Source organism: Mchenga conophoros, linkage group LG18 (genome assembly GCF_057382185.1).
Source record: "Mchenga conophoros isolate Kocher_MC1m ecotype Shallow Benthic linkage group LG18, M_conophoros_male_GT1.1, whole genome shotgun sequence".
NCBI lineage: Eukaryota > Metazoa > Chordata > Actinopteri > Cichliformes > Cichlidae > Mchenga > Mchenga conophoros.
The window spans coordinates 4,623,229-4,650,938 of NC_140543.1; the positions used below are offsets into that span (position 1 = coordinate 4,623,229).

The 27,710-nt window shown below is 39.2% G+C and overlaps 1 protein-coding gene across 1 annotated transcript; it reads left to right on the forward strand.

The window, feature by feature from the left end:
* Positions 1 to 1,620: 1,620 nt before the first annotated feature.
* Positions 1,621 to 27,483, forward strand: retreg1 (reticulophagy regulator 1). Its single transcript, XM_085255507.1, has 9 exons — positions 1,621 to 1,857; positions 2,892 to 2,998; positions 5,552 to 5,582; positions 22,426 to 22,543; positions 22,861 to 22,945; positions 23,219 to 23,341; positions 23,925 to 23,995; positions 24,432 to 24,555; positions 24,664 to 27,483. The coding sequence occupies exons 1-9, from the start codon at positions 1,673 to 1,675 to the stop codon at positions 25,164 to 25,166; spliced, it is 1,347 nt and encodes a 448-aa protein (XP_085111633.1). The 5' UTR covers positions 1,621 to 1,672; the 3' UTR covers positions 25,167 to 27,483.
* The last annotated feature ends 227 nt before the right edge of the window (positions 27,484 to 27,710 follow it).

Genomic DNA, 27,710 nt, shown 5'->3' on the forward strand with positions numbered 1-27,710 from the left:
TTCTTTCCTGTTTTTTAAGGAAATTACTTTGCGATACTTTTTCTGCAGAATCAGCTGAAGAAACAAATCATATGGTTCTGCAACAAGCTGATGGTACAAAGCTTGGTGTCTGAAGCTTATTGTCACCCCCTGAGTTAGATGGATTTTTTTTTGTAAGTTCAGTTTGCAAACAAACAAAAAGATGCATTTCTTTGAAAATTGTCAGGTACAAGGATGCTGGAAGGAATGAAAAAGGAACCAGTGTAAAAACCAAAACAACCTGCTCTGTAGCTTTTGACAGCTCTGAAGCGCTTGCAACATTTTGTACCTCAATGTTAAAATATAATATGTTTTTTTTTTGTTTTGTTTTTTCTTTTACTTAAAGTTGCGTCCATCTCACCTCTGGGTCCACAGCAGCTTAGAATCTCAGCTAGCCAAACATGATTGTTGATCTGTGGGAGGAAACTCAAACACAGGCTTTCCAGTAACAATAACATGAATCACTTGTAGTGACATTTATCTTATTTCTGTACTGTTTTATTGCACAGTTCATAGAAGTTCATTTTAAAGCTCAACCAAGTGATTTTTTTTTACCACTAGTGGGCAGAAAAACAAACATGAGCCACCAAGCTGTTCAAGCTAATTTCTTAGAAACCAGGCATGTTTAAAGTTTGGGCATAAACAGATCTGTTCATAGTATGGGTCTCTGATGAATGCAAGTTAAATATTGACTTTCTGTTTCTCTTTCAGGATGGGTGGAGGCCAGCATCAAGCAGCTATTCTTCAGTCTTTTAACTTTGGCAGCTGAGAAACATCTGATTCCATTTTATTTAGTGCAGTTAACATAGGTGTAGTTACATGTGCAGTATATAGTAGTAATTCCGTCATTTACACACAAAGGCTATATAATGATAACAATAAAACACAAACAAAAGACGTTACACTCCAATAAATGTACACACACGAACACACACACCTGACGTCACCAACCTGAACGACAACAACACAAGAGGCAGGAATTGAAGTGTGCAGCTGATTTAAGTTGAGACAATTATACAGGAAGCATGATGATTGTGTCTTTCAAAATAAAGGCAGAAAAAATAAGACAAAAAGAAATGCAAATAATTTTAATGATTGCTTAATTACAACTATAAGAAGCTAGAACCTAGGTTTCAAATATAAAGTTACCACACTTTGGTTAGAATAAGAAAAATTAATACAAATGATAGAAAATTGTTGTACATTTAATTTCTTTCTTTTAATTTCACCCCTTGCATGCACTGTTCCAGAGCAGCACTACTTTTACTCAAACACAGCACTTAAGCACACTTTTGAGTTACTTATATTTTCATTTTATTTTCTTTAAAAAATAACTTTCATGCTACTTATTAATTGGTTATCATATGTTTTGTTACTGCATTTGTTTCACTTATGTATCTTTGCTCTGTGAATAATAATGTAAACTATATATTCCTGAGATAAAAAGTAATTTAATAAGACTGTATGATTTAAACGCATTAGTTTTAATTGCAAAAAGAACATTTAGACTATTTTCAAAAAGTGAACGCGTTATGAGACACTTATTTTGAAACCTCAGAATCGGAAATAGCTCAGTAAAGTCTCCGCTTTGCTTAACACCCATCTCTGCTGAAGGAGCGGAGGGGCAGAGCGGAGGGACCCCGGTCGTTTTTCAATGCTGGGGAGCCGGGAAGCAGGACCCGCCGGAGGTGGGCAGGTGGCCGCGGCCGGCGGACCGCCAAGCCGGGATCAGGAGACCCTTCCCGGCCGCGCAGGGTGTCGCCTCACCGGCCTGGTCAGCTGGAGGCGGAGACCATGCAGGACTTCAGCCCTGTTTGCTGCAGCCAACGCGATGTTCGGGTAGGCATCATGACGCAGGGATATCTCACAGCACTGAGCTCCTGTTAATAAAAATAAATAAATAATAATAATTATGACTTTAAGTTAAATATTAAATATACTGTTAAAAAATCATGACATCCTAGTAATTCCACATTAAAGGCGTAATTATTTCAACTTTAGTCTTTTCTTTCTATTATATCTTTTAAATCATTTGACGTTGTTACTTTTAAATTCATCTATACTTCACACACTAATAATAATAATGATGATCTTTAAAAAGGGGTTGTAAATACTCAGCTGCCACTGTTTTCTGTATTTTTCTGTATGTTTCTTATATTTTTCTGTATGTAATGTCTGTATCAGGGACATTGTCAAAACAAACCGCTACCACCATGAGCAAAAAAACAAACAAATCACAATAATTTGGGACTTCATGAGACAAAATTCGTCAAGTTTATGTTTGTTTGTCTGTTTAAACAAATTTCACTTTTCTCATTCTGTTACAATATATTGTTTGAAATGTATTTTATGGCCTAAAAATAAGAGTTACATTTATAATTAGTCAACAGTAAAAGCACTTAAAAAACATTTAAAACCCCAAATAGTGTTCATTTAATTTTGTTTGTATTAGTATTTTTATATATTCCAGCATTGCTATATTACTGCTGCAGTGGTTAATGTACTGAAAGAGGAAAAGCATAGATTGCTGTTATAAAGTCTTCGTTACACAGATCTGTTATAATTCTGCATCCTGACTTTTTGTGTAAGGAAAGCAGAAAAGCTCAAAATTCTGACACAGGGTCATTTTTTCATTATAGCAAAAGAATATGAGAATATTTTAGCTCCACAATAGATGGTGAGTTTTTTTTTACATCCACGGATGTAAAATTATGTATCCAAAATCAAAATATAAAGCTTTATCATCTTGTATAAACAGCTCCACAAAAATAAACATCGATCTGCTAAAACTTCCACAGAGTTAAACTGTGGAGTGCATCACAACAACCTGAGTGAGCTGCTGTGAGTGAAACTTTTGTTCTGTTTCCCTGCAGGTTTGTGGCCTTTGACTCGTTTCGGGCCTACACCCTCCTGGCTTTCCTCCTGGCCCTGCTGGTCATCACGGTCACCACCCGAGATGTAATTCGGTCCAGATCCGCAGGTAACCCCCAAATGATCAGTCGATTAAAGAGAAGAATAACTAGTAAGGAACTGCCTTGCCTTAATCTCATAACTCTGGATCTTCAGTCATAACTGCCCCGAAACCCATTTACATACAAATACTGACACCGATAAAAGACCAACTGACACTAAAGTGTTTGTCAAAGTGCACAAGGTGTGTAAAGGTGCTTTACAAAAAGTTGCTTGAAATCAGTTTAAACACTTTTGAGTGATGACTTTGTGTCCCAGGAGTCTGTGTATTGTGTGACAGAGACATCAAGTGATGCTGAAGTAGGGCCAGGCTGTAGTCTTGTGTAATGTCACTGTGAACCAAAAGCTGGTGCAGGCTGCAGCGTCGCATCCAGTGTTTGAGAAAATGGACAGATTATTGTCAGGACCACTTTTGCTGCAGATGTAGTAATAGCATTATAATGTATGCGGGGCCTTTGTGGGAGTAATCAACCCCTGGTAATTAAAAAGACGACAGACACTCAGATTAGAAGATGTAAAAAAATAAATACCCTAAATATAGAAAAGAATGAATGATCTATTACAACCAAAACTGTAAAGGTGGAACCCAAGTACAGAGATCTTAATAGTGTGTAAAGGAGGTTGAAGCTGGTTTTAGTGGGATAAGAGTGCAAGAAGCTGAGGTAGTCAGAGGGAGAAGCAGACTGGCGGGCAGACTGGGTGATGTTCCTGAAGAAGAAAAAATGGAGAAAGCTTTGTGATAAGAAACATTAGAGCAGATTTACTACAAGCAAGTTCTAATTTGGTGTTCAAAGTGCTATTACTGAGGTAGAAACTGCATTGTGGCGAGGAATGGTTGGAGAAAACGTTAACACAGTGGATGGAAGGCAGATGAACAGGTTGGGTGGGGCTGATTGTTGGCAGGTGTGCAGGATGAGCAGAGCTGGGAGCCAGGAATAAGGGAGACCTCGCCCACACCCATCCACAACAAAAACACAGACAGACAGACAAACAAGGGTGGGAGGCACCAAACAAATACAAGACAGAGAAAAAAGGAAGCACCAGGGAGTGTTTAAGGGGAGGATTGTGATGTGGCTGTAGCACAAACCCTATAAACTAACAGAGCTGTTGACAAGAATATAAAACATTTACAAAAAGATGCATCGAATGAACGAGGAGCTCAGATTTTAAAAAGGCTTTTATATATTATTTAGATGTATTTGATATTTATGAGCGTAATGGATATATGGGATGTGGATACTGTCTGTGGTTTTGAAATTATTGGTAAATGTTTGGTCTATTATGTTGAAATGTCAACAGCATTTTTATTACTATAATTTATTTATTGGTGATTTCTTTATTTATATTTATATTTCAGGGACTGCGGACGAAAAATAGCTAACAGCTAAATCTGATACAGTGGATCTTTTTTATTAGTAGATAAATGTTTTTTCCATCCCTGACAAATGAAGAGGAAAATTAAAATGAAATAAATAAGCCGTTCAGCTTAAACCCAAGATGTTCCCTCACCAGAGTTATAAATGGCTGCTTTGAAACCAAACAAATCTATTTGGTTCGGATGTTTACGTGATTTCAGCTTCATCCTGGCTTATTAGCCCGATGAGTAAGGATGAGGCATCATCTTTCATGGCGGATGGTGACTCATCAGCCTGACTGTTGCTCACAATTACACTTTGAACACATTGGACTCCTGATGTCAGCAGTTATTTAAGTTTAATGTTATCAGTATAGTTTTCTCTTTATAGAAAACTTTCATTATCATCACCTAACACTTCTGTTAAAGAAAACTGTTTTTGCATACTTCACGTCATTAAGTATAATTTCATAACATCACAGTAATCATTAGCACTATATCAACACTCAATAAAAAATGGTAAACGGCCTGCATTTGTATAGCGCTTTACTCAGTCCCTAAGGACCCCAAAGCGCTTTACACTACATTCAGTCATTCACCCACTGTTGATAGCAAGCTACGTTGTAGCCACAGCTGCCCTGGGGCGCACTGACAGGACACTGGCGCCACCGGGCCCTCTGACCACCATCAGTAGGCAAACATGGGGTTAGATCTTGCCCAGGGATTTTTGGCATGCAGCCAGGATCGAACCACCGACCTTCTGATTAGTGGCTGACCTGCTCTGCCACCTGAGCTACAGCCACCCCATAGAAAAAACGATTATATCTAATTAACCTGTGGTTGGAAACATGAAAAGGGTCTTTGTTAAGCATTTATTTCATCTACAAATTATGTTTCTTTTAACATTATTTTATTACATGGTTGTTATATTACATTTAGAGCCCAATCATAGCTTGTGGTAACTACATTACAGTTTGCTCCTGCCATTTTATCATTGTTTCCATCCATTCATTTTCTACCACCTATCCGGGTTTAGGGGATATTCTTACCGTCACCACCAACAGCTCGATAGGTGAGGGCAGGAATGTAGATCATCCAATAAATCAATAGCTAAGCCTTCAGGCTCAGCTCTCTCTTTGCCACAGTTTCTGCAGTGGGTGTGAGCGCGTGAGTGCTGATGAATAACACATCTGTGGTTCTTTTTCACAGGAGCCCAGTTATGGCACAGCATGACAACAAGGTAAGACACTTAAGTGCAGGTGATTGTGATGTGCAGGTTTGTTAATAATGTGTGTTTGGTGAACATTACAATGGGAGTGTTTGGATTTTAAAACATATCAGAGAGGCAGAGCTGCTCTGAAGGAAGAAATCTTCATATTGGTGAAGATGCTATTGCGGCATTCATTGTTTCCTGAACCTGAAGGCATCCATAGGACAGTGAAGTTAATTTAAACAAAGAAATCAAGAACAAACATGTCTGCATCAAGCTTCTGCTCAAACCACATCTGATCTTAGATTTAAATTATGTCTGACACAACTTGTTTTTCACAAACTGAAAGGTGAAGAGGATCTTGGCTGAAAAACAAAAAGTTGGTCAGCTTAAATTGTTGATATCACACGAAGGAAAGTTTAATTGGATGTTTGTGACTCCTGAAATCAAGTTGATGTAATCAGCTTCAGTAATCAGACGTCTTACTCTGTTGTTCAACTGAAGAAAGAATCGACTGGCAGCAGTGTGGTGGCGTTACACAGTGTTGCTTCATGAATCACCTCTAGCTATGATCTCTTTTTGAGTTTGGACATATGCACAATATTATGCCAGAGACTGAGGTTCAATTAAAACTGAACCTGTAATGCTTTTAGCACCAAGAGATAAATAAAGTCCCAAAATCCAAAACATTTACCGAACAGAGCCAGGAAATATAAATACCAGGGATAACTAGGAATGTAATTCTCTGGGAACACAGAGCAACGAGACATAACAATGTAGGCAATGTGACAAAGGACAGAGGGACGACTGAGACAGTACAGACAGGTAACGAGGGAAATGAAAAAAGGTGGAGAACACAGTTGAAGAAAACATAACAAGACAGAGGGAACACAGAGAACAACGAATACCAAAATAAAACAGGAAGTAACAGAATGGGGAAACAAGATTGTTATTGTCTTTCTTTGTCTCGTGACAAGTTAAAGAGGTTAGACTGGAACAGAATAGGGAGCAAAAGGGAACTAAATACAACTGAAAAGTTGTAAATACAACTGAAAATATTGAAAATTAAACCACAGAGAACCCTGTCGAAGTAGAACATAAACAAGACTTATAAACATAAGTGAATAAAAACTCTATCAATATTAAACTAAACACTCACTAATATTACAAAAAAAATAGGAAACAAAGCTCATAGTGGATTCTCAAAAACAAAAATTCAATTCACTTTTATTCATATGGTGTTAATTTACAACAAACGCCTCGAGGTGCATTATTCTGTAATATTAGAAAGAATCCCCAAATGTCACATGACTCCCAATGAGACAAGCACTTGGCAATGGTGGGAAGGAAAACTTAATTTTAAGAGGAAGAAACCTGGTTATGGAATCATCAGTTCACAAGAAATTCAAAACTCAGGGACCACGACAAATATATCCTTCATTAAAACTACATGAGCCCATTGCTCTGTTTTCTTAAAACCTGAATATGGTGGTGTGTTGCTGACTATTTGCAGCAGATTAAGCCAAGTAATACAACACAAACACAAACAATCTTTTAGGGAAATGATTTCAGTCTCTGGGGTGTGAAGGAGTTAAAGCCTGCAGTCACAGTTACAGAAATGTCACACCAGCCCTTTCTGCTAATTTGTGTTTGCTGCTGTCACACGTTCCTGTGCAAATATCATGCACTAATCAGTAACCAGGATACAAGTGTTTATCATGTATACAGGAACCTGTAGCAGCAGGTTTCTCTGCAGACGTAATTTCCTGGATATAACCAGGATAAACCTCACAAGCAGCATGACCATGTAAACACACTCCATGAACTCAGTTATTTTTTACAGATACAAAATCACACAGGAGCTTTGGGCTGACGATGCATTGTTCTATACTGCTACTCATTAAATGTTTCAGCATGTTTCAGTAATTATTCGTAGGTTGTATTTGAAAAAAATGAGTTGTGTTGAGAAGCTTCAAGCTGAGTGTTCACTGTCAACATCCCGGCCTTTTCAGACCAGCCCTCAGTGGCTCTGATTGTGAAATACTCATAACTTCATTAGTCACCTCATCATGAATGGAGATTTAAGACATCCATGCTTCATATACTGAAACCTAGAAAAAGTCTGTGTGACCACAAAGGACAAGGTGGCGTTTTGATATAGATGAAGTTTCTTTTCTTTTCAGTCATTTTATTTCACATATTAGATGGGTTGCTGTAGTAGATCTTTACCAAAACACTTAAAATCATCCAGCTTTTGCAGAATTTGAATTTTCATAACTTTTGAGTTGTCTTTCATATTAATCGGCACCTGGCAGTGATTGAAACCTTCATTCCAAAGGTTTTTAAATTGTTGCCTCTGGTGGGTTACTTCTGCAGCTACCCCTGCTTTCACAGATGCACTGCAGCCTTGACTTTTCTGAATGTCACCCAACAGAGGTCCATGTGACAATGCAAAACTCCAAAACAGTCAGACTGGACACTGGCTGTCCTTCAACTTCCCAGATTGCTACTGCAGCTAATGTTTTGGTGGATTAACGCTAAAAGTTGATCAACTGTGTCGTGCTTCCTGCATCATTCAGTTGTTTGTAGTTTGAAGGTGATTTTTTCTTAGTTAAAAGGTCAAAGATAAAGGACAAAATCCAAGGAAAGGAACAGTTACAACATCCAAGGTGCATTTAAATAATGAGTTTAAAGACGATTAAGTGCGTTATTAAAGCTGAGCCAAGGCTAAAACTTAAGCTTGTGAAAAAACAAACAAAACACAGGTTATATAATGTTCTGCTTAAATAACGTCAGATTCTGAGTCAATTTATACCTCTGAAATGCTTCTTATACATGTCTGCATGTGCTGAGGATATTTCAGAGGCATTTGCATTTAAAAATGGTAAAACACGATCTGTCAGAAGCAAAGCAGATGCACATTTAAAACGGGAACGTGTTTTATTTGTTACTCTCTAAAAGCTTCTTGGCGCTCATGGTTTGGATGAGCAGTTCAGCTCTGCCGATGTGCAGTGATTCTAAAACAACTTCTCTGCCTTAAATTTGAATCATCTCTTGTAAATATACTGGAAGGTTTCCTAACACAGAGTATATAAAGACGTGTAGCTTCTCATACTGTATCATGCATGACTGAGTCCTCTGCGAGAGCCAGGTCTCGTCCTGACTCTCAGCTGCAGCCCTGCAGAGCTGATTGCTCACATATGACTGTCTAATTTAATCCCCCTGCTAATATCGCCTGTGTGTGTCAGACTAAACTGTGTGATTTGTCAAACAGTGAAACCTACAGTTTCACTTCATGCGCGTATCTTGTGATGCATGACTCAAATGCCTACTTAATTAGCAGATTAGTTGATCAACAGAAAGTAAATATATGGAATGAATTTGGTTCTTTTTGAAAGACAGGACATGCAGCTGGAAGGTCAAGTCAAGTCAAGTCAAGTTTATTTATAGAGCACATTTAAAAACAACCAAGGCTGACCAAAGTGCTGTACAGTAAATACAGATAAAAATACAATAGAACACAATTTCGTAAAACACCTCGCTGATCAAAATAAAAAATAAATAAACAAATAAATTAAACCTTTCTAAAAGCCAATGAAAAGAGGTGAGTTTTAAGAGCAGTTTTAAAAGTTTCTAGGCTTTTGGAGAATCTGACGTGTATCAGAAGGTATCAGATTAAACTGTAATTAACCATTACTATAATCTGTATGTCCTGGGGTATGCCTTTACTATGAACAGAGCTGCATTCACGATCTGAAACCTCCCTCTAACTGCAAGCTTGTGACTGGCTGCTTAGTGTTGATACTTAGATAATCAGAGATGCCTAAACAGATTAATAGCAAGCACGAGCTGATATCATGTCGATGTTGTTCCTGGATCAACAAAGCTAATGTTGGTCCAGGTTGGACATCACAAGTGACCAATGAGATTGTAGTGATGTAATAGTTTTGCCACGTGGAAACAAATTCACACCACACACCAAATCGTAAACCTGAGGCTGTAACCCTGACCGCGATCACACCCTGTTCTCCAACCCTAACCCTGACCCTCACACCCCATTTTTTGATTTCTTTCCTGAGTGGACATCGGCAGTTTTTTTTCCAAAGTCACAATGATATGACAACACAATGTGATTTGTCATATCCAATGATGCTCCCAGACTAACATTATTATGTTGATCCAGGAACAACACCAACATGAGGATGTTAGACCTGATAGTCCGTGTTTGTGCCTTTTCGCTTAAAAGATTCTTATTAGAAGCAGGTCACATTTTTTACACATGCATCAAACAGGTGCTGTAAATTACACAGATTTTTAGTTTTTCTCCATCTCATCTTCTTCTTAGTGGATCATCCATCTCACCCAGTCCTTTGCATCCTCTTTTGTCACACCAACAATCTGCTTGTCCTCCTACGCTACACCCATGAATCTTTCTCTATTCTTTTTGTCTGGCATCTTCATCTTTAAATCCTTTGTCTAACATTTTCACTGTCCCTACCCTGCACAGGTCCAAACCATCTCAGCCTTGTCTCTCTAACTTTGTCAGTAGAACACCTCAACCTGATATGTCCAAATACCTATTCTTTCTAATGACTCTCAGTGAAAATCCCAGCATCTTTAAACCTGCCAGCTCTAGCTCTGCCTCCTGTCATTTTGTCAGTGTCTCCAAACCATGCATGACAGCAGGTCTTACTACCATCCTTCCCTTCACGCTTAAAGCTGTCTTTCTGTCACAAATCTCCCTGACACTCATCTCAGTTGGAAGTTTTTAATTTTTACATTTTTTCAAACTCTGGTTTGAATCCAGCCAGGGGCCTTTCTGTGTGGTGTTTGTGTTTGCGTGGGTTTTACTGTGGCTCCTCCTCTCACAGTCCAAAGACATGGATGGTGTTAGGTTAATTACGGATTCTGAATTTGCTGTAGGTGTGAATGTTAGTGTGAATGCTTGTCTGTCTCTCTGTGTGTCTCTCTCTCCTGTGATAGAGGGTGAGCTCTTCAAGGCATACCCTGACTCTCGCCTTAAGACAGCATAGTATAAGCTTCACACCCCCATTATCTGAATTAGAGTAGTAGAAGAAACTGGATGGATGACCCCAAAAGGTTCATTCTGTTCATCTGGACGTAGTGTTTTCAGTGGGAGAAAGTGACTTCTACAGTCTCAGCTGACTGCAGGTTTCCCCAACTTTATAAACAGTACATTAGCACAATGACTGAAACTAGAACAATTGTGTGTGAAGTCAGTTTCTTGATCATAATATGCAAATTTTCATGACCATTTAGGAACAACCACTGATCAAACACCATTGACCAATGGTCATAAGTACCATTCACATTCATAGTGAGGTGTTCTGGACGTGGTGTTTAGAGCTTAAAGGATGGCTTAAGGATGAATGACATTTTTCTCACATAATTTCCATGAAGAACTAAACAAACAAACTTATTTACAAAACTTTCAGTTGTTGTGAAGAAATATTTCAAAAAGTGTATCACGTTAAAGTACTATTGACAATAGAGAACTCAGTTATGAGCATGTTTTTTTCCTTCTCTCCTCTCTGTAAGAAAACAAGAATAATTTCTTTACATGATTGTCTTTCCATCCATATCCTTAGTTTTTTATTTCTGCCACTGGATGGAGCCTGAGCACACAATCATGAATTATTCAGTTTGTTTAGGCAAAAGTGTGACTTTACAATTTCTACGCATAACTTTAAACATGAAATATTAATCTAATAGTGATCTCAGTCATCTCTTTGTATTTTTCCATTAAAATCTGACACCCAAGCTGTTAAACTGTGACCTAAAGTTTTCGGACTGAAGGAAAATTGTTAAATAACAACACAGATTTAAACTGCATTAAAATCTGAAAATAAGGTTCAAAGAAGGTATGTGTTGCTCGTTTCCAAGTCCTTAATAATGTTTCTCTGAGATCACCATACTTTCGATATCCCCACTCACTGAACCCTCAATTGAATAAGCAGAAGATAATGGATGGATAAATAAGAAAATGAATAATAGTTCCTCTTTAAATAACAACATTATTTGATTCAATATTTCAGGATACGTAACTGTAGAATAATTACTGTACAGTCCTTCACTGGTCAGATTTGGTCTGTTTCCAAATCTGTTTTATGGACTCTTGTTTTGTTATAGTATTCATTAACTGTCAGTGAGCACCATTTAATACTTTACAGTTTTACATTACCTGAAGTATGTTTATGTCACTGTGGAGCTAAACATATGGTGAGGGTAAATGATTTGTGCTGCAAGAATCTTTAAAAGAAAAAGCTTTGTGATCGTGTTTTAAAAGGAAATTCATAAGATTTTCTTCTTGGTCTTCTTCTTGTATAAAGTTACATATAAACCTGCTCAGCATGAGCTGAAAACAGGTAAATATACAGTCGAATTCAAAGAGAAAATCCTGTAATCCTTTATGTAAATAATCAGAATATGTGAGAATTTACAAGAAATTCAAAAAACTATAAGCGATGACATCAAATCTTTGAATTTGTGGTATTGATCATGGTTTATTCTTTGTTCTTTTACTTTGTACTTTCTGACAGTTCCCATTTATTTGAATTGTTCATTAAAGTACCATTCAGTGATTGTTCTTTATAAATACCATGATAAAAATAAAATTTTTGCTGTGGAATAAATAAAATAGAAATATCTTAATGCACGTTCTCAGAGTTTCAGATCCCCATTTAATGGTGCTGAGCCATGACCCATTTGGCAGTCTGTTTTGTGACCAAGTGATAAAGGCATTGAAGGGGGAGTCACATTCAAATGGTGTTAGTGGTGCAAGGGGTGGAGGTCGTCCGTTACTCGATGCCGGCTCTAAAGGTTCCATGGGATTCAGCGGAGGTGACAGGGATTTGTGGGCGCCAGGCTGGATGCAACACATCTGAGTTATATAACAGATAGTTGGGTGAGTCCAGGTCAGGGGCAATTTACACTGTACTTAAAATGACAGACACCTCACAAGATGCATTTTAATATCATGGACATAGTAATTGTTTCATTTCAGTTATAGTTCACCCAGTTGAAGATTTTTCATCCAAGTAAAACCAAACTGATTAATAAATAAAGGTCCACTTGTAATCTTCATTTGGACTTTTTTCACCCAGTTTCTATCTTCTATGTATTCAGTGTTTGAGTCAGTGGAGCTGATGACAACAACTTTTGGTTGAAAAATGTTAATAGTGTGAGAAGTACAGCTGTAGCTTGAAGTTACACTCATGTGTCCAAAGGTTGATTCTGTTCATCTGGACGTAGAGTTTTGTGGGAGAAACGTTTCGTCACTCATCCAGGTGACTTCTTCAGTCTCAGCTGACTGCAGGTTTCAATCTTATAAACAGAACATTTGCATAATGACTGAAACCAGCCCACTGAAGGAACAATGGGCTGGGAGGTCAGTTCCTTAATCTTAATTATGCAAATTCTCATGACCATTGATCAACAACCACTGACCAAAACCCGCTGCTCAAAGACCACTGATCAATGGCCATGAGTACCATTCACAGAGAGTTGGGGAATGGCTGCAATCACTGTAAGATGGCGAAAGATGATTGAGAATGCATCAAGACGTTACACTCATGTGCATGGACTTCATGTTAATTTTGGGCTTTTAATGATTTCTGAAACTGTTCTAATTCCTGGGTGGAATGATTGCACAGCGTACCTCTTTAACGGCTTTAAAAAACAAGAATTGGATGTACGATTTTGCATTTTGTATAAATACATGCCCACTAATATTTGCCAAAAAGTTAATTCTGTTCATCTGGACGTGGGAGAAATGTTTCATCACTCATTCAAGTGACTCTTGGCAGAATTGGTAGAATTCATTTAATCTGGTTGGTTACATAGCACAAATGTGCAGTAGGCTTGAGGTCGGGACTTTGGGAAAACTACTCCAGAAGCTTAATGTTAGCCTACTTTAACCATTTCAAAACCAGTTGTGATGTTTTTTTGGGATCATTTTCCTGTTCGAACATGCAGCTGTGTCCAAGTTTCAACTGCCTCATAATGAATGTGAGTAAATGCCTGAACAAAACTGTACCAACTGTACAACAGTTACATCAAAGTCACCTTTTGGTTTGTGGACTTGAATTTATTAGAGCTAAGTGGCCATATTTGAATGAGATTGTAGATCATGAAGATAGCTGCTAATTTGTGCTAAGTGTCAGACTAATAAATAATTGGATCACCAACTTCTTCAACTAGCTAGTTCCCAGACTCCAGACATGTGCATCAAAGTCACCACAGCTTTCATTTCAAGATGCCAGCTTTTTAAACAAATCCAAAAAAGTAGAATTATAAAAATATTTTCCACTGTGCAGTTGAATTGAGGGCATAAAATACTTAAAGAGTTTTTTAAATGTTTTTTTTTTAAAAATCAAACTTTAAACATGTTTGTTTCTGCAGTGAAATGAGTAATTTCAACAGTCTTGTGGGGATTGATGTACTTTGGGACAGCCTCAAGTGGCCGTTAGAGGAACTGCAGATTTTAGCACTGATATGTTGGTTTTATTTTTGGCTGTAGTGTGGAGCTTAGGTCTCGCACTAAATTTTTGCAGTTTATGTTGGGAGCTTTGATTGTTTCAGATTTCTTTTGCCCTTATTTGCATATCCACACTTCCACAGTCTGTCTTGTACTCTTCCTCTATCTGTCTCTGTGGCATTTGGCTGGCAGGATGGGATTGTGTTGTTGCCACCTGCTGTTGCCTGTCAGAGCTGTCTTGTGGGTAATTGTACATCAGGCACAGAGCACGTCTCAGGCAAAGGCTTGCAGGAGATTAGGTGCTGACCCACAATGTGAGCTGACAGCTGAGGAGTGTGAGCCAGCCACATATATCTACGTGTGTGTGTGTTTGTGCAGGGGGGCATGGGAGGGGTGTTGATAACTGAAAAAACAATGTCGCAAGTAATGTAAGTAACAGTTGGCATTTATTTTGAGTCATGTTGTGTAAATGGTGAATGTTAGTTTCCTTTTCACTCTCGTGTGGTCTCCACTAACTCCTGAGGAACATACACATACATGCCAAAAGTATTCACTCACAAATCCAAATCACTGAATTCAAATGTTCCAATCACTTCCATGGCCACAGGTATATAAAAATCAAGCAGGCAGGCAGACTGCTTCTAAAAACATTTGTGAAAGAATGGTTTACTCTCAGGAGCTCAGTGGATTCCAGAGTGAAACCATGATACCTGCAAAACAAGTCCAGTTGTGAAATTTCCTCTCTGCTAAAAGTTATTGGCATTATATAAGCGGAAGCAATTACAAACAACAGCCACTCAGCTATGAAGTGGTAAACCACGTAAAATCACTGAACAGGGTCAGCGAATGCTGAGGTACATAGTGCACAGAGTTTGTCACCTTTCTGCAAATTCAGTTGCTACAGACCTCCGAACTTCAAACAGCCTTCAGATTAGCTCGAGAACAGTGCGTAGAGATCTTCATGGGATGCTTTTCCAGGGCCGAGCTTCTGCATCCAAACCTTACATTACTGAGCGCAATGCAAAGCGTCAGATGCAGTGATATAAAGCATGCCACCACTGGGCTCTAGAGCAGTGCAGATGTGCTTTCTGGAGTCACAATTCATGCTTCTCCTTCTGGCAATGTAAAGGATGAATCTGGGGTTGGAGGTTACCAGGAGAGTGTTGTCGGGTGGTTCTTCAGGAGTTGGACTCGCCCCCTTATTTCCAGTGGAAGAAACTCTTCAGCATACCAAGACAATTTGGACAATTTGGCGATGGCCTCTTCCTGTTCCAACATGTCAAAAAAGACATGGATGAGCGAGTTTGGTGTGGGAAACCGTAACTGGCCTCCACAGGGTCCTGACCTCAACCTGATAGAATGCCTTTAGATGAATTAGAGCAGAGACTGTGAGAAGGGCAGGTTGAACATCAGTATCTGACCTCACAAATGTGCTTCTGGAAGAAAAACTCCCATAAACACTCCTAAACCTTGTGGAAAGCCTTCCCAGAAGAGTTGAAGCTGTTGTTGCTGTTTACTTTAACAGCTGACATTTACGTGTGCCCGTCTGCTGTTTGGTGCTTAGTGGGTGTAATAGCTTATTTGGTAAAACCTGCTTCCTGCTGCACCTGGAAGCTCAATAACACAAGTCAGGCTGAGCCACACAGCAGAACATAGAACCAAAAACAGAGAGATAACTGTGATTGTTTCTCAGGTTTATCATTATATAAATATGAGAACTATCCAGTGATCAAAAAAGCCCAGCACATACACAGGTGTTATAAATTATTCCAGCTTTGTGGATTTGTGGAGTCAAGAGTTACAGGATGTAAACAAATGCCAAATGCAATAAAACTGTTATTGGGAAAGTGAAAGAACTGTTGGTCAAGCATCATGTCAGTGCCATTTGTGTGTTTAAATGATGGTGCTTACAGATGTAGACGAACGTCATGCGACTCATACAATTTGTGTTTGTGGCGTTGGCTTCGAGGAAAGACTCAGTGCTGAGCTACTCTGTGTTCCCACAACAACTGCAAAGTTTCTTAAGAGTTGTGAAACCTGAGTGCAATGTGTGCCTAATTACTTACTGTGCATGTGTGTGTGTGTGAGTGACTCAGCTGTCTCCACACCGCCGGAACAGATTCAGACTGACTGGAAGCACTTGAACCAATCAGATCACTTGGGATGGAGTGGGTGTGTTTCAGAGTGCACGCTCTGATTGGACCTGGGGTCCGCTGGAGTATAAACAGCACAATAAACCGCCTATGAGTGTTTCATCACAGTCAAGTGATGTGATTAAGTCATACATAAAGAATAACAGTGATTACATCCAGACTTTGTTGCTTTTCGTCTTAAAAGTAGTTTACCAAGTTGAATGTTTTTAAGAAGAAAATTAACAAACGTTGTTGCCAAAACTGTACCTGGATAACCTTTACCTGTTGGCATCTCTCTGTTTTTGTCTATACTACAAAGTAAGCATATTATTTTTATGATAATTCCATAAAAATACTCCAAAAGGTACAAATAGCACAAACACGGTTAAGAAGTCCAGTTCAGGTGAAGCTGGCTGACAGCTACACCTCATCAGTCAAAGCTATAATAAATCGGTCAAAATTATTTTTTTGTACTACACCATAAATACGTTTCTACAGTAACGTCTCGAGCTTCTTTTGACTCCTGGATTTTGCCTCTTGGTTTAAACACCCAGACAAATACAAAAGGGTGGAAACTGTTTGTCCGTAAGTGACAGCGAATTGGGGTCGAGGCCCACACAATGCTGAAAGGAAAAGGGCATGACAAGCGTCAAACTTTCCCTTGAGCTAAAAGTTTTGACAGCATCGATCAACACGCAGACAACATTGTGTTTCTTCTCCTCTGTTTGTCCAATGCATGTCACTGAAACAAGAGCAGGTGTGTTTAGGAGACCGTTGTTGTTGGATCGGTGTTGTTGATACAGGCTGTTGTTGTTGCCCCCCACCCCACCCAACTGCACCCAAACCAGCCCAACCTAGCCCAACCCCATCCCTCTGTACTCCTGATGGCTGCCGGATGGAATGTAGTGTGACTCGGTTATTTTTAGACGGGGTCACTTGAAATACTCCAAGCGGGGCTTCATTGAGGATAAACAGAAGCTGCTCTCGTGCAGTGTGTCACACTTAAAAGCTGAGCTTACCTCAAGCCTAGGTTTGCATTTTGTAACAACTGGAAAACATTTAAATTAGGTGTTTCTTTTTTTCTACCATTATCCGTGATCCAGTTTTTACCTGGCTGTTTTATTTGCACCATTTAGCCCTCTGAAGGTGCCTGAAGACCTTGAGATGTCTCCTGAAGACCATGGGGCAGGATTGAGGTACAAATTTGTGTCCTGGAGAGGAAGCCAGAATAGATTTAAGGAGCAATGACTTGTCTGGTCTGCTAATCCAGATCCAGTAGAAAGAATTTAGCTGTTTTTACAGTTGGAAACATGCAGATATTTGGACAATTTTAGTTGTATTTGTCCCTTTATTGTAGGCTTGAAAACGCATGGATCTGAGATTTACTGATTTTTTTTGGCAGAAATGAAGGAGATGATGTAGCACTTTTAACTGAACAAACTCAAGTACTTTAAAGAAAAACTGAAAACTTTTATTTTTGGGGGGTTGGGAGGGTGACCTGAACTTACTAAAGAATCTCAACGTAAAGTTAGATCATACTAAAATTATTAAATTTATAATACATTCAACTTTTGATGTCAGTCTGAATAAAGAAGCACCACAGAACAGATGAACTTTGAAAAGTTGTGTCATTGGGCCATGTCTGTCTGTTCCACTGGTTTCTTATATAACTTGCTTGTTTTGGCTTCATACGCAGACACATGCAGACTGCTCTTTCACGAAGGCATTAAATGTAAACTCCATCAGCTGGAATTCTGATTTCTCGCTCTGTTAATATCAGTCTTTTTACCTGTGTGTCTCTACGCAGAACATAATCAGGTGTTAGTTGCGTCAGAGTCAGGTTTTCTGTGGTAAACACCCACATAAACGGGGGGCAGACACAAGTGAAGAGCTGAGATGTTTTTGCCGCCATTCTTTGCATTGTTTGTCTTTCTATTTTTAAACTGCAGTCACTGGGCTTGTTAGAGGCTCAGATGTGCCGCTTTTTCCGTGTTCTGTTGTTTCAGAGCCTTTTAGTTTCTATTGGACTATTGCCTGAATCCTTCATACATGTGACTAATAGTGACCCACCAGTGGATAACAGTGCTCAGTGGTGGTGTGTAAGAGTCTGGGGCAATGAAACATGATATAGTCTTTTCTCAACAAGTATCCAGAGAGCATGGGGCAGGAGTTTTGAGAATGCACATGTTGAAGGTTGACTACTACTTTAAGTTGTGCAAACACTTTTTGGTTAAATCTAAAGTCAGAAACTGGTGATATTCACTGGAAAATCTTGCAGATAGAGGCTACCAAGAAGTGTAAACATAAACCCAATATTCATACTTTTGATCGGATAATTTTTGGGGGAGTTGAAGGCTGGGTCAATGTCTTGAAATGTGTTTTTTTCCATTCCCATTGAGATTTTGTGGTGTGTTTACTGACATCATTGCTGTTGGTTGGTTGGTCCACTCGGTTGTGGACGTGAATGGGGGCAGTTGCCGATCCAATCACACATTTTCCAAGTCTGCTTGGGCTCCAAGGCTGCCTCAAGGAGTATGGGTTGTTGGTAAACTCTAGTGCAATGTCTGCATAGACAAGTCTGATTGGTCATCTTGATAAAAATCGAACAATTTTATTAAGGTCGCCTGTCAGTATACAAATGAGGATGAAAGATGGCTACTTGCCACCAGCTTACTTTTTAACGTGAAAAGTGTGTTACTCTGCTCAGAGAAATGGGTAGATTTTAACATTTCTTTGAAAGCGTTTTGGTTTGTTCCTTCACTTCTTGTGTCATGATTGCAATGAAGATGATGAAGTTAATATAATGGGTAGTGTTAACAAGTGTTAATGAACAGATTTCAAGATTTTAGCATGTATTTAGAAGGAATTTAGTCAGGAAAAATCACACCTAGCTTCCCTTCTTCAGCCTTAATGCAACAACAGAATCAAGAAAGTCCCCTGAGCAGAAAGTTCGTCTGTCTGGTGACCCCCACCAGAAAGGTCAAGATCAAAGTAGGTCAAAACATCTGCTGAATGTGCATTCATTTCCCAGCTGATGCAAATATTACTGTAAAAGTCAAGCTGGATGGAAAACTAAATGGGATTTACTAATTTCAGAACAAGCAATCATCCATATGGCACTGTATCGCATCACATCCACGAGGCCTCTGTGTCAGCTGTAAAGCTGGATTTGCCAAAGAAATTACCAAGCAACAAGCTCAAACAAACAAATGTGGTGAAACTTTACAGAAGAGCTGCATGTCTTTTTAGGGAGATGTCTGGCTTTCGTGGAATGGATAAATTCTTACCTTGTCAGCCCATCCATGTTGCTATAATTGCTTTGCAATTTTACTGTCACATGTTCAGCACACCATCTTGCCTGGAAAGCAAACTCCTACAGGGCGCTGGAAGTCGAGAGGGGATCAGCGGGTTGAGTTTTCGTCATCAGGGTTATGTGAGACAAGGCTGGGTGTGTGGGTCAGGTGGATGTAAAAGAGATACTCTCGCTTCTCGTGGCCTAGGTGCCAAACTGAAGCATGATTGTGGGGAGGGAGAATTGGACTGAGCTGCAGATAAAGTGGAAGTTTAACTGATAAGTTCTGACTGTTTAATTTCTATGGCTGAACTAAAACAGTTTCTCTTTTTCAACACAAATACAGGGCGTTTTTGGATCGTAGCAGATTACAAATTTATACAGACAATTTGGATTATCATTTTGAGTCAATGCAAATGATCTGTGTTGGGTCGGACAGTGTAATAAAAGTAAATATAACGACGACTTGGTGGAGTCCATCTTTAATGCTGGTCAAGGATGAAAGAATTATGGAGATGACTGCAGACATGGCACTGATTGTGTTAGTAAGCAAAAAAATGAGGTTCTGGGCAGAAGATGGGCTGCAAAGTGGCTTGCAGAAGTGCAGCAACTGTAAACAACTTTTCTCCATATGAGATTTACCGGTTGCATGCATAGGATGGTATCAGTTAAATCACCTTAGTAGTCAAGTTTAGTTAGTTTAATGCTCTGTTTGTGAGACAGTGAAACTGTGAATATGGAGTTAAAAGCTGTGCAAGGAAAGAAGAAAACCAACCTTGGTGAAGATCGTTTCCAGTATTAGCAGCTGCCAGCAAATGCTAATATGCAATACTTAGGCTGAATAAGCTTTTCCTAAAGACCTGCCAAGAATAGGGATAAATCTGGGATACGTCAGAAATACCACATTAAGTCACACCGTGCTGGAAGTAATTTTTTTCTTTTACAAATGTCCAGTCCCTTTATCAGCATGTGCTGGTAAATTTGTATCAAGTTGCACTCAGAAAGAAAGAACAAGCTCATATTATTAGTGACAGACTTTCAGCGTAAGTCATTGGAGGTAAACGTGGCCTTAAGCTGCCAAACGCTGCAGAGCCACTGGGCTACAATAGTGATCCTACTTGTATTTGTTAAGCTTCCCCTTCCACACTGTTTACTGCATCAATCATTCACTGGAGTTAAATCAGACTCAGAAAAGAGTTAGGTTCTGTGTAAAATGTAACACAATCTACAAAACTGTCAGTATTTTGATATTTGTTGGTTAACTGGTGGAAACCTGTCTAGCTGCTGTAGTAACTTGAGCCCCATCACCATTTCCCACCAGCTGTTTCCACCAGGACAGCTGCAACCACAGGACATGTAGTTTCCATCCTCAGCTGGATAAAGTGGGATATTTAATATGAGGAACATGGTTGAGACATTTCCAGCTTTTACACTGACAATGACAGATTAATTTGGTCTGAACAACAGTAGAAATTTCTCTTAGTACACTATGCATTCATGTTTGAACTTGAAATGCTCTTGTTTATTTTAGGTTGGATAAACAATAACAACAATCTGGGAAATGAGTCAGTAGGCTAAATAGACAGCAGGAAAACAAAGGTAACAAGCTACAGGTGAATTTAATCAAACACTAAAGAGGACAGGGCAAATACCAAAGGAAGGAAGCAGACACAGAAAGAAATATGAAGACCTAACCTTTAAAATAAAACAAGAAGTAAACCAAAAAGGAGACCAGAATAAACTTTGACAACGACGAGACAAAGGTGCAGGGTAGACTGAGGCTTTCTTCTGCAGAGTGATCACATTTCATAGGTATATTTTAGTGTAAGAGACTGCTCACACTGAGTTTGAGATTTTTGTAATAACTGGGTCCAGATTTATGCTTTTCTTTCTGCAAATTTTTGCTATTTATTTCCATCATATTCACGAGAAGATAGTAGGCTAAACAGCTCTAGAAGTAGTATTTTGCTTCCTGTTTGAGGTCGTGAGAAAGCACATCAATCTGATTTAAGTCCAGATCTTGACTAGGCCATTACAAAATCTTTTTCTTTGTTCTTTGAGCCATTCAGAGGTGACCTTTCCAGAATCACTGTCCTGGTGATAGATGTTTGTGGTGTTACATTATACACTAGTAAATGCTCATTTATCACATTTTAGCTTTACTAATATTACGTTGCATTACAGCCTGGGGAACTGAAAGTAGCTAAGAGAGGAAAGATGACTTTAGCTGCCTCATACTCATATCTATTTATCACACATGACCTACACACGAGCCACACCTGTGCCTTTCATAGCTGTTTTATATCTGACGAGAACACGAGAGGCTGATAGTGGAGCTTAAATAGGAGGTGATGTTCGGGAACTCCCATCCTGGAGCGGAAAGTTTTATAAATCATCAGGTGGCCCAGAATTCCCAGCAGTGCCACAGCATGGAAACCAGTTTCACATCCCTATTCCCATCCCACACCTGTCTGCACAGTCATCGTGCCAATGTTATTGTAGGCTTCCTAATTTAAACAATGGCATTTGCATTGGAGTGGCTTTTTACTTGGACTAAAATTTATTAATGACCCTCAACGAAGCAGAATTTCAAGCCTCTGACAGCAATGTAATCCCCTTCTTAGTTTGTCAAATGCTGGTCCTATTTTTAATGCGGAGTCACCGTAAAGTGTGTCAGCATGATCTAGTCCAGTCAATTTATTGGAGGGGACTATGAAAACAGACTAAAGCAAGAAATGCAACAGAACTAGAAAACTTAAAAAACACAGAACTCTGGGCAACAGACCCACGACCACGACAATTTTAGCCTTTCATGTCTAAATTATGGAGGCTATTAGAGTAGCAGCATCATTAGACCTCCAAATTTACATTTTAGAGGCCCATTGTTTCAAGCACAGTCAGGAGTGTTATCTTCAATTTAATTAACATTCCTCTGTCTTTGTCTCTTTATAGCTGGGAGATCATTGATTCAGGCCAGGACAGCCGGACTGGGGTTGGACCTCAGCTTACTGACTCCCTCAGACTCTTCCTGCAAGAGACATCAGCTTTCAAAAAGCAAAACCCAGGCAAGGTGAGGCAGAGACGACATACCTGATGTATGTCATGATGAACAAAGCATATATGTATACTGTATATATATATATATTTAGTATAACAATTAGTTAATAAATTATTGAAATCTGTATAAAACAATTCTACCATTCAGCATTGTTGGAAAATACCTGTTTGCTTTATAACTTCACTGTCTGTAATTTGTGTCTGAAGCTGAAGCTTGGAGGGATTTTGCATATCTGTAAAACCAGAAATACTAAAACAGTTTATTGTTGAGGGGGAGTTTAGTTTGTAACTGACAGCAAAAAGTTCTTTGTTTTTGCCTCTCTGTTTTAGTTTTGCCTGCTGGTTTGCAGTGTGTGCACTTTCTTTGCTGTCTTAGGACGCTACATTCCAGGGATCGTTATCTCGTATATTCTAGGTGAGTCCTCAAAGATTTGCTCAACAAAAGGTCAAGTTATCAACTGAAAAACCCATTTGAATCACATTTTTTGTCTGGTTTCCGAGAGGTAACCCTTGTGTTGTCCTCGGGCCAAAAATGGTCCATAGTTGAATAGCAAACAAGTAGATGGGAATCCCAAGGACAGCACAAGTTAAACAGCACATATGATGAATATCGCATGCTGAATTTGAGCTTGCTGTACACATTTTATTCTGCAAAATAAGCTGACATTGTTTTTCTTCCTCTGTGAAGTGTTGGGTGTCTTTCTGTGGCCTCTGATTTCATCTCATGACATCAGCTCGTGGCTGGAGCCAGTTCTGCAGAAGCTGGACTTTGGCATCGGCGAGTTTTTTCAGAAAATCAAAGAGAACCACGGTAAATATCATGCAATTTGTTTTTACTCATTATCCAAACAAGGACATGAGATCAGGAAGTGACTCACCATGTGTTTTTTTTTAAGACAACTACCTGCCAAACTGCTGCAAACCTATATGACCTTTATTTTTCTATTATGTAGACCTAACCAGAACAAATCTTTAAAAACTTTAACTGAAGTTTTGTTGCAACTCGTAAAAGTCTCCTTTGGCATATGCAATATGAGCCATATATCTCAACAACACATAACAAGCATAATGTAAGGGTCTGTCGTTTCTGCTCTGCAGTTCATTAAGACTGTTTTTTCATTTGACCCAAAGTTAAGTGTGCAGGTAAATTAACATTAAGGTCACGGCTTGACCTAGATTTGACATTATTTTGAAATGCTACATAGCATGTAGGAACTATTGTAGAAATGTACACTGAATGTGGAGTAGATTTTTTATAAGAATGCTTATTTAAATAGCGAATAAACATTAAAAAGATTTGTTATCATGTAAAAATCAGTTTACCTTTTTTATCCAGTATTTTGCCAGAGAACTAAATCAGTCTTATCCATATTTTTCTTTTTTTTTTCTTTTAGAAAAGCGACTCCTGCAGGCTCAGAATGAGAAAGAAGGCATTGAGTCAGACCTCTCCTCTATGTTTCCAAAGGTTGGCTAATCATCTTCTCATCTTAACGTAATTATGCCTCTGTTGACTGATAGCATCCAGTTAAAGCTAGTAAAATTCAATACACATGATCCACATCACCATCAGCATGGGACAAATCCAATGGCAAGAAATGCTTTAACGTTTTTCTCCTCATGCCAAACACTGAGCTGCTGGTTGAATTCACTGAGTGCACTTCCCTGTCACGCTCACTATTAGAGCGTTCAAATCGCTGTGCAAATATAATGAATGCAATGCAGAAAGAATGTGTTGTATGCCTTGTAAGCCTCAAGGGTTCTGCAGTTTCATGCACTTAGTTGTTATGCGGCTTCATCTTTTAGTCCCGGATGTCACCACTTTGTCTGAGTCAACCAATTACCAGCTCAGATCTGGGTTTGCACTATAAAATCTGACGTCTGCGTGTGTCTCTCTCCCCCAGCTCGACTCCACAGTGTGTAAAGAGATGTCTGTCTCGGACACAGAGGTGTCAGATGTCACATGGACAGACAATGGTACTTTCAACCTGTCAGAGGGACACACACCACAGACTGAGAACTCAGAGGGTAAGTTTCATTTGACGCTCTTCTGACTGACGCCGAGAGCTACTTTGTGTCTCACATATTTAGGTAACTGGTGTTTCTTCCTTTTTGTGTCGGGGCCACTTTGATCAGACTTTGACAGAGAAGAACCGTTCATTGGTGGCCTACTTGAATTCCCTTCACTTGATAATGGCATGACCACCAATGGCGACGACGACGACGACCTCAGCCTCGGCCTTGCTTCACCTCCAACTCGGCTCCAGGATCCAATCAAATCCAAGCACGAACCTCAAGACCAGTCCACCAATGCCCTCGATTTGGTCAACCAGATGGCAGGTGAAGTTATCACCGCTGCAGTCACAGCTGCCATCCAGGAGAGAATAGAAGCAGCAGTCAGCTTCATGACGCCAACTGAAGACCCCAAGCGGGCGGGACTCACAGAATCGAGCAGGCTGCTGGAGCTGACCGAGGAGTCGGACAGCGAGGTGGAGGACTTTGAGCTGCTGGACCAGTCAGAGTTGGAGCAATTGGAGGGGGAGCTTGGCCTCGGAGAGAAGGCCAAAGCCAAAGAAGAGGTGCAGACCGACAGTCCCGCCTCTTCTGGCTTCTTGTCCAAACTCCTTAAACGCCACTGACGGATGAAAAGTTTGAAAGCAGATGGTGAGGTGTGGTTTCCAGAGGACATGTGGAGGGGAGGCAACTTTATAGAGCTGTGAGAACACAGAGTTTCAATTTAGCTTCTTCCTGTTAAGCAAACATCTACAGAACTGATCAGATAGTGCTGTCTTTTTTTTAAATCGAACCAGAGTAGCCCAAAGCTGAGACCACACCATATACCCTAATAATGGCTGACCAAACTGAGGCCTCTAAGATGATTTCAGTAACTAATGAAAGATCCAGGCTCATCTGAAAACAGGCGTATGGATTTTTTAAATTTATACTTTTATTATTTGCTATCAGTCAGGTGGAGGCTGGTCACTCACGTTTATAAGGCTTTATATGACTTTCAAATTAACACTGAATTGACTTAGGCGTAGTTTTTAGGTTACAGTGTCGCTATGTGGCAAGTGTGCAAAACTAGTGTAGTACAAACTAATACAGTACAAATGCTGACTTCCCATAAGACTCAAATCTTGTGACATACTACTCCACTACTACTCCTTGGGTTGGTCCTTCACATAGAGCTGAGAGAAATTAGACATTTAATTACGCCTATGAGTCAAGTCACAGCAAGGATTAAGTCGGCTTTATTTAAAGAAGCATGAAATGCTACACAAATAAAGGCTAATCTACACTATTGAGCCCTGCTCTAAAAACAGACGTAGATGTAAAACTGTCTGTGAAGCAGGATTTAAGAAACAAGTGCTTAAAGTTAAAGTTTTAAAAACATGTTTGGCGCCATCTTCTGTCAGTACAGAACATGACGTTATGTGGTTAGTTCGTTACTAATAGACTTATATTAGTTTATATTAGCTAACTTGTGACAGAATCGATAGCTCAGAGGAAAAGTAATGATACTAAAACTAAAAATCATTCTAACGAGATCACTTCTTTGCTGCCCCTGACTGCAACAATGAGTTTTATGTTAACAAACTGAGGATATACTGTCCACTTTCACTGTCTGTCTCTTTTGCAGGAAGTGGCTGGCTGCTGTTTGGCTAGCTGCACCAAACAGGAAAATTAATCTGTTAGTCGTAATGTTTGGATTTGTAAAGCACTTTGTAAATGAGGACTGTGTGGAGCAGAGCCTGTTCCTCACCAGGTCGGGTGTACTGAGCCATGACATCAGCTTGCAAAGCAGATATTGGCAAGATGCCATCAGCACTATTTTATGCAACACAAAAAATTTCTCTCTTTAACGAAACACAACCAGTTTACTACATAACAGGTTACTACATGAGTATCAGACCAAAAACATAACAGGTATTTTTTTTTTTTAGGGTATTAGAAACCCTAACACTCATCAGCATGTCCACAGGAAAAATGGGCCATTATGTTGTAAACTGTCTGGATGTGCTCAAGAAGAGAAAGATTATCTTATGACATAAAAAGTGCTGAATGCATCAGCTGATTGCGCTGCTCAGTAAACTTGGCCAGAGGAGGAAAAACCAGTTTATGTCAGCCCGGTGAAAGCACCTGTCACCTGTCTCAAACAGGCTCTCCTCCACACAGTCCTCATTTAGAAAGTGCTTTACAAACTCGAACATTAACAGGTGGATTTTCCTGTCTGAGTGCAGCTAGCCAAACAGCGACCAGCCACGTCCTGCTAAAGAGACATACAGTGAAAGTGGACAGTATATTCTTGGTTTTAACATGAAGCTCATTGTTGTAGTCAGAGGCAGCATAGAAGTGATCCTCTTAGATTGATTTTTAGTTTTAGTATCATTACTTTTCCTCTGAGTTATCGATTCTGTCCCTAGTTAGCTAACATAAACTAATTTAAGTCTATTGGCCGCAATCAACCAACCGATCACATGACGTCACGTTCTGCACTGACAGAAGATGGAGCTAAACATGTTTTTAAAACTATAACTTCCAGCAAAATTCAAGGATAATTTTACATCTATGTCTGTTTTTGAGAACAAGGCTCAATAGTATAAATTAGCCTTTTCGTGTGTAGCATTTCAGGTTCCCTTTAAACACAAAGATATTGTGTGGTGTGGTCCCAGCATGACAGGCAGGTGACTGGTTGATGACAAATCTCCTGCTCTTGATTTTTCATCAGTTGTGGCTTTTTAAAACAGCTGAATGGTATATGAGGTCAAAATTTAGGATTGATGAGCATCATATAAACACTTAATATTTCATTCATCACCTGCTGTTATTTAGTTCTAAGCAAATAACGATATTTTTGTGTTTATTTATGTATTTGTGAAATTCTTTTATGCCTGTAAATCATTTTGTATTGTTGCATAACAAATAAAGGAGTGATTATTCACAAAATACAACAAACGTCATATTACGATTTATACCTTTTTATAAACCATCTCGAGGTCTATGCAGTTAAATCCTCTCAGACACATTTTGGGGCCTTATGGGGAAAGGAGGTCATTAGTTTAAATTGTGAATTTCTTTTTAATATTTTATGTTTTGATCACACTTTAACACTAATATTTATTGTCTTTTTATGCACATTAATATCTTTACATATGCATACAGCTAAATTACAGTGTGTGATT

What these genes read in the sequence shown, in the direction of transcription:
- retreg1 (XM_085255507.1), top strand. Translation starts at nt 1,673, where the DNA reads ATGCTGGGGAGCCGGGAAGCAGGACCCGCCGGAGGTGGGCAGGTGGCC. An exon ending in GCAGCCAACGCGATGTTCGG is followed by an intron (nt 1,858 to 2,891) that starts GTAGGCATCATG and finishes GTTTCCCTGCAG; the next exon opens with GTTTGTGGCCTTTGACTCGT. An exon ending in AAAAGCAAAACCCAGGCAAG is followed by an intron (nt 22,544 to 22,860) that starts GTGAGGCAGAGA and finishes TCTCTGTTTTAG; the next exon opens with TTTTGCCTGCTGGTTTGCAG.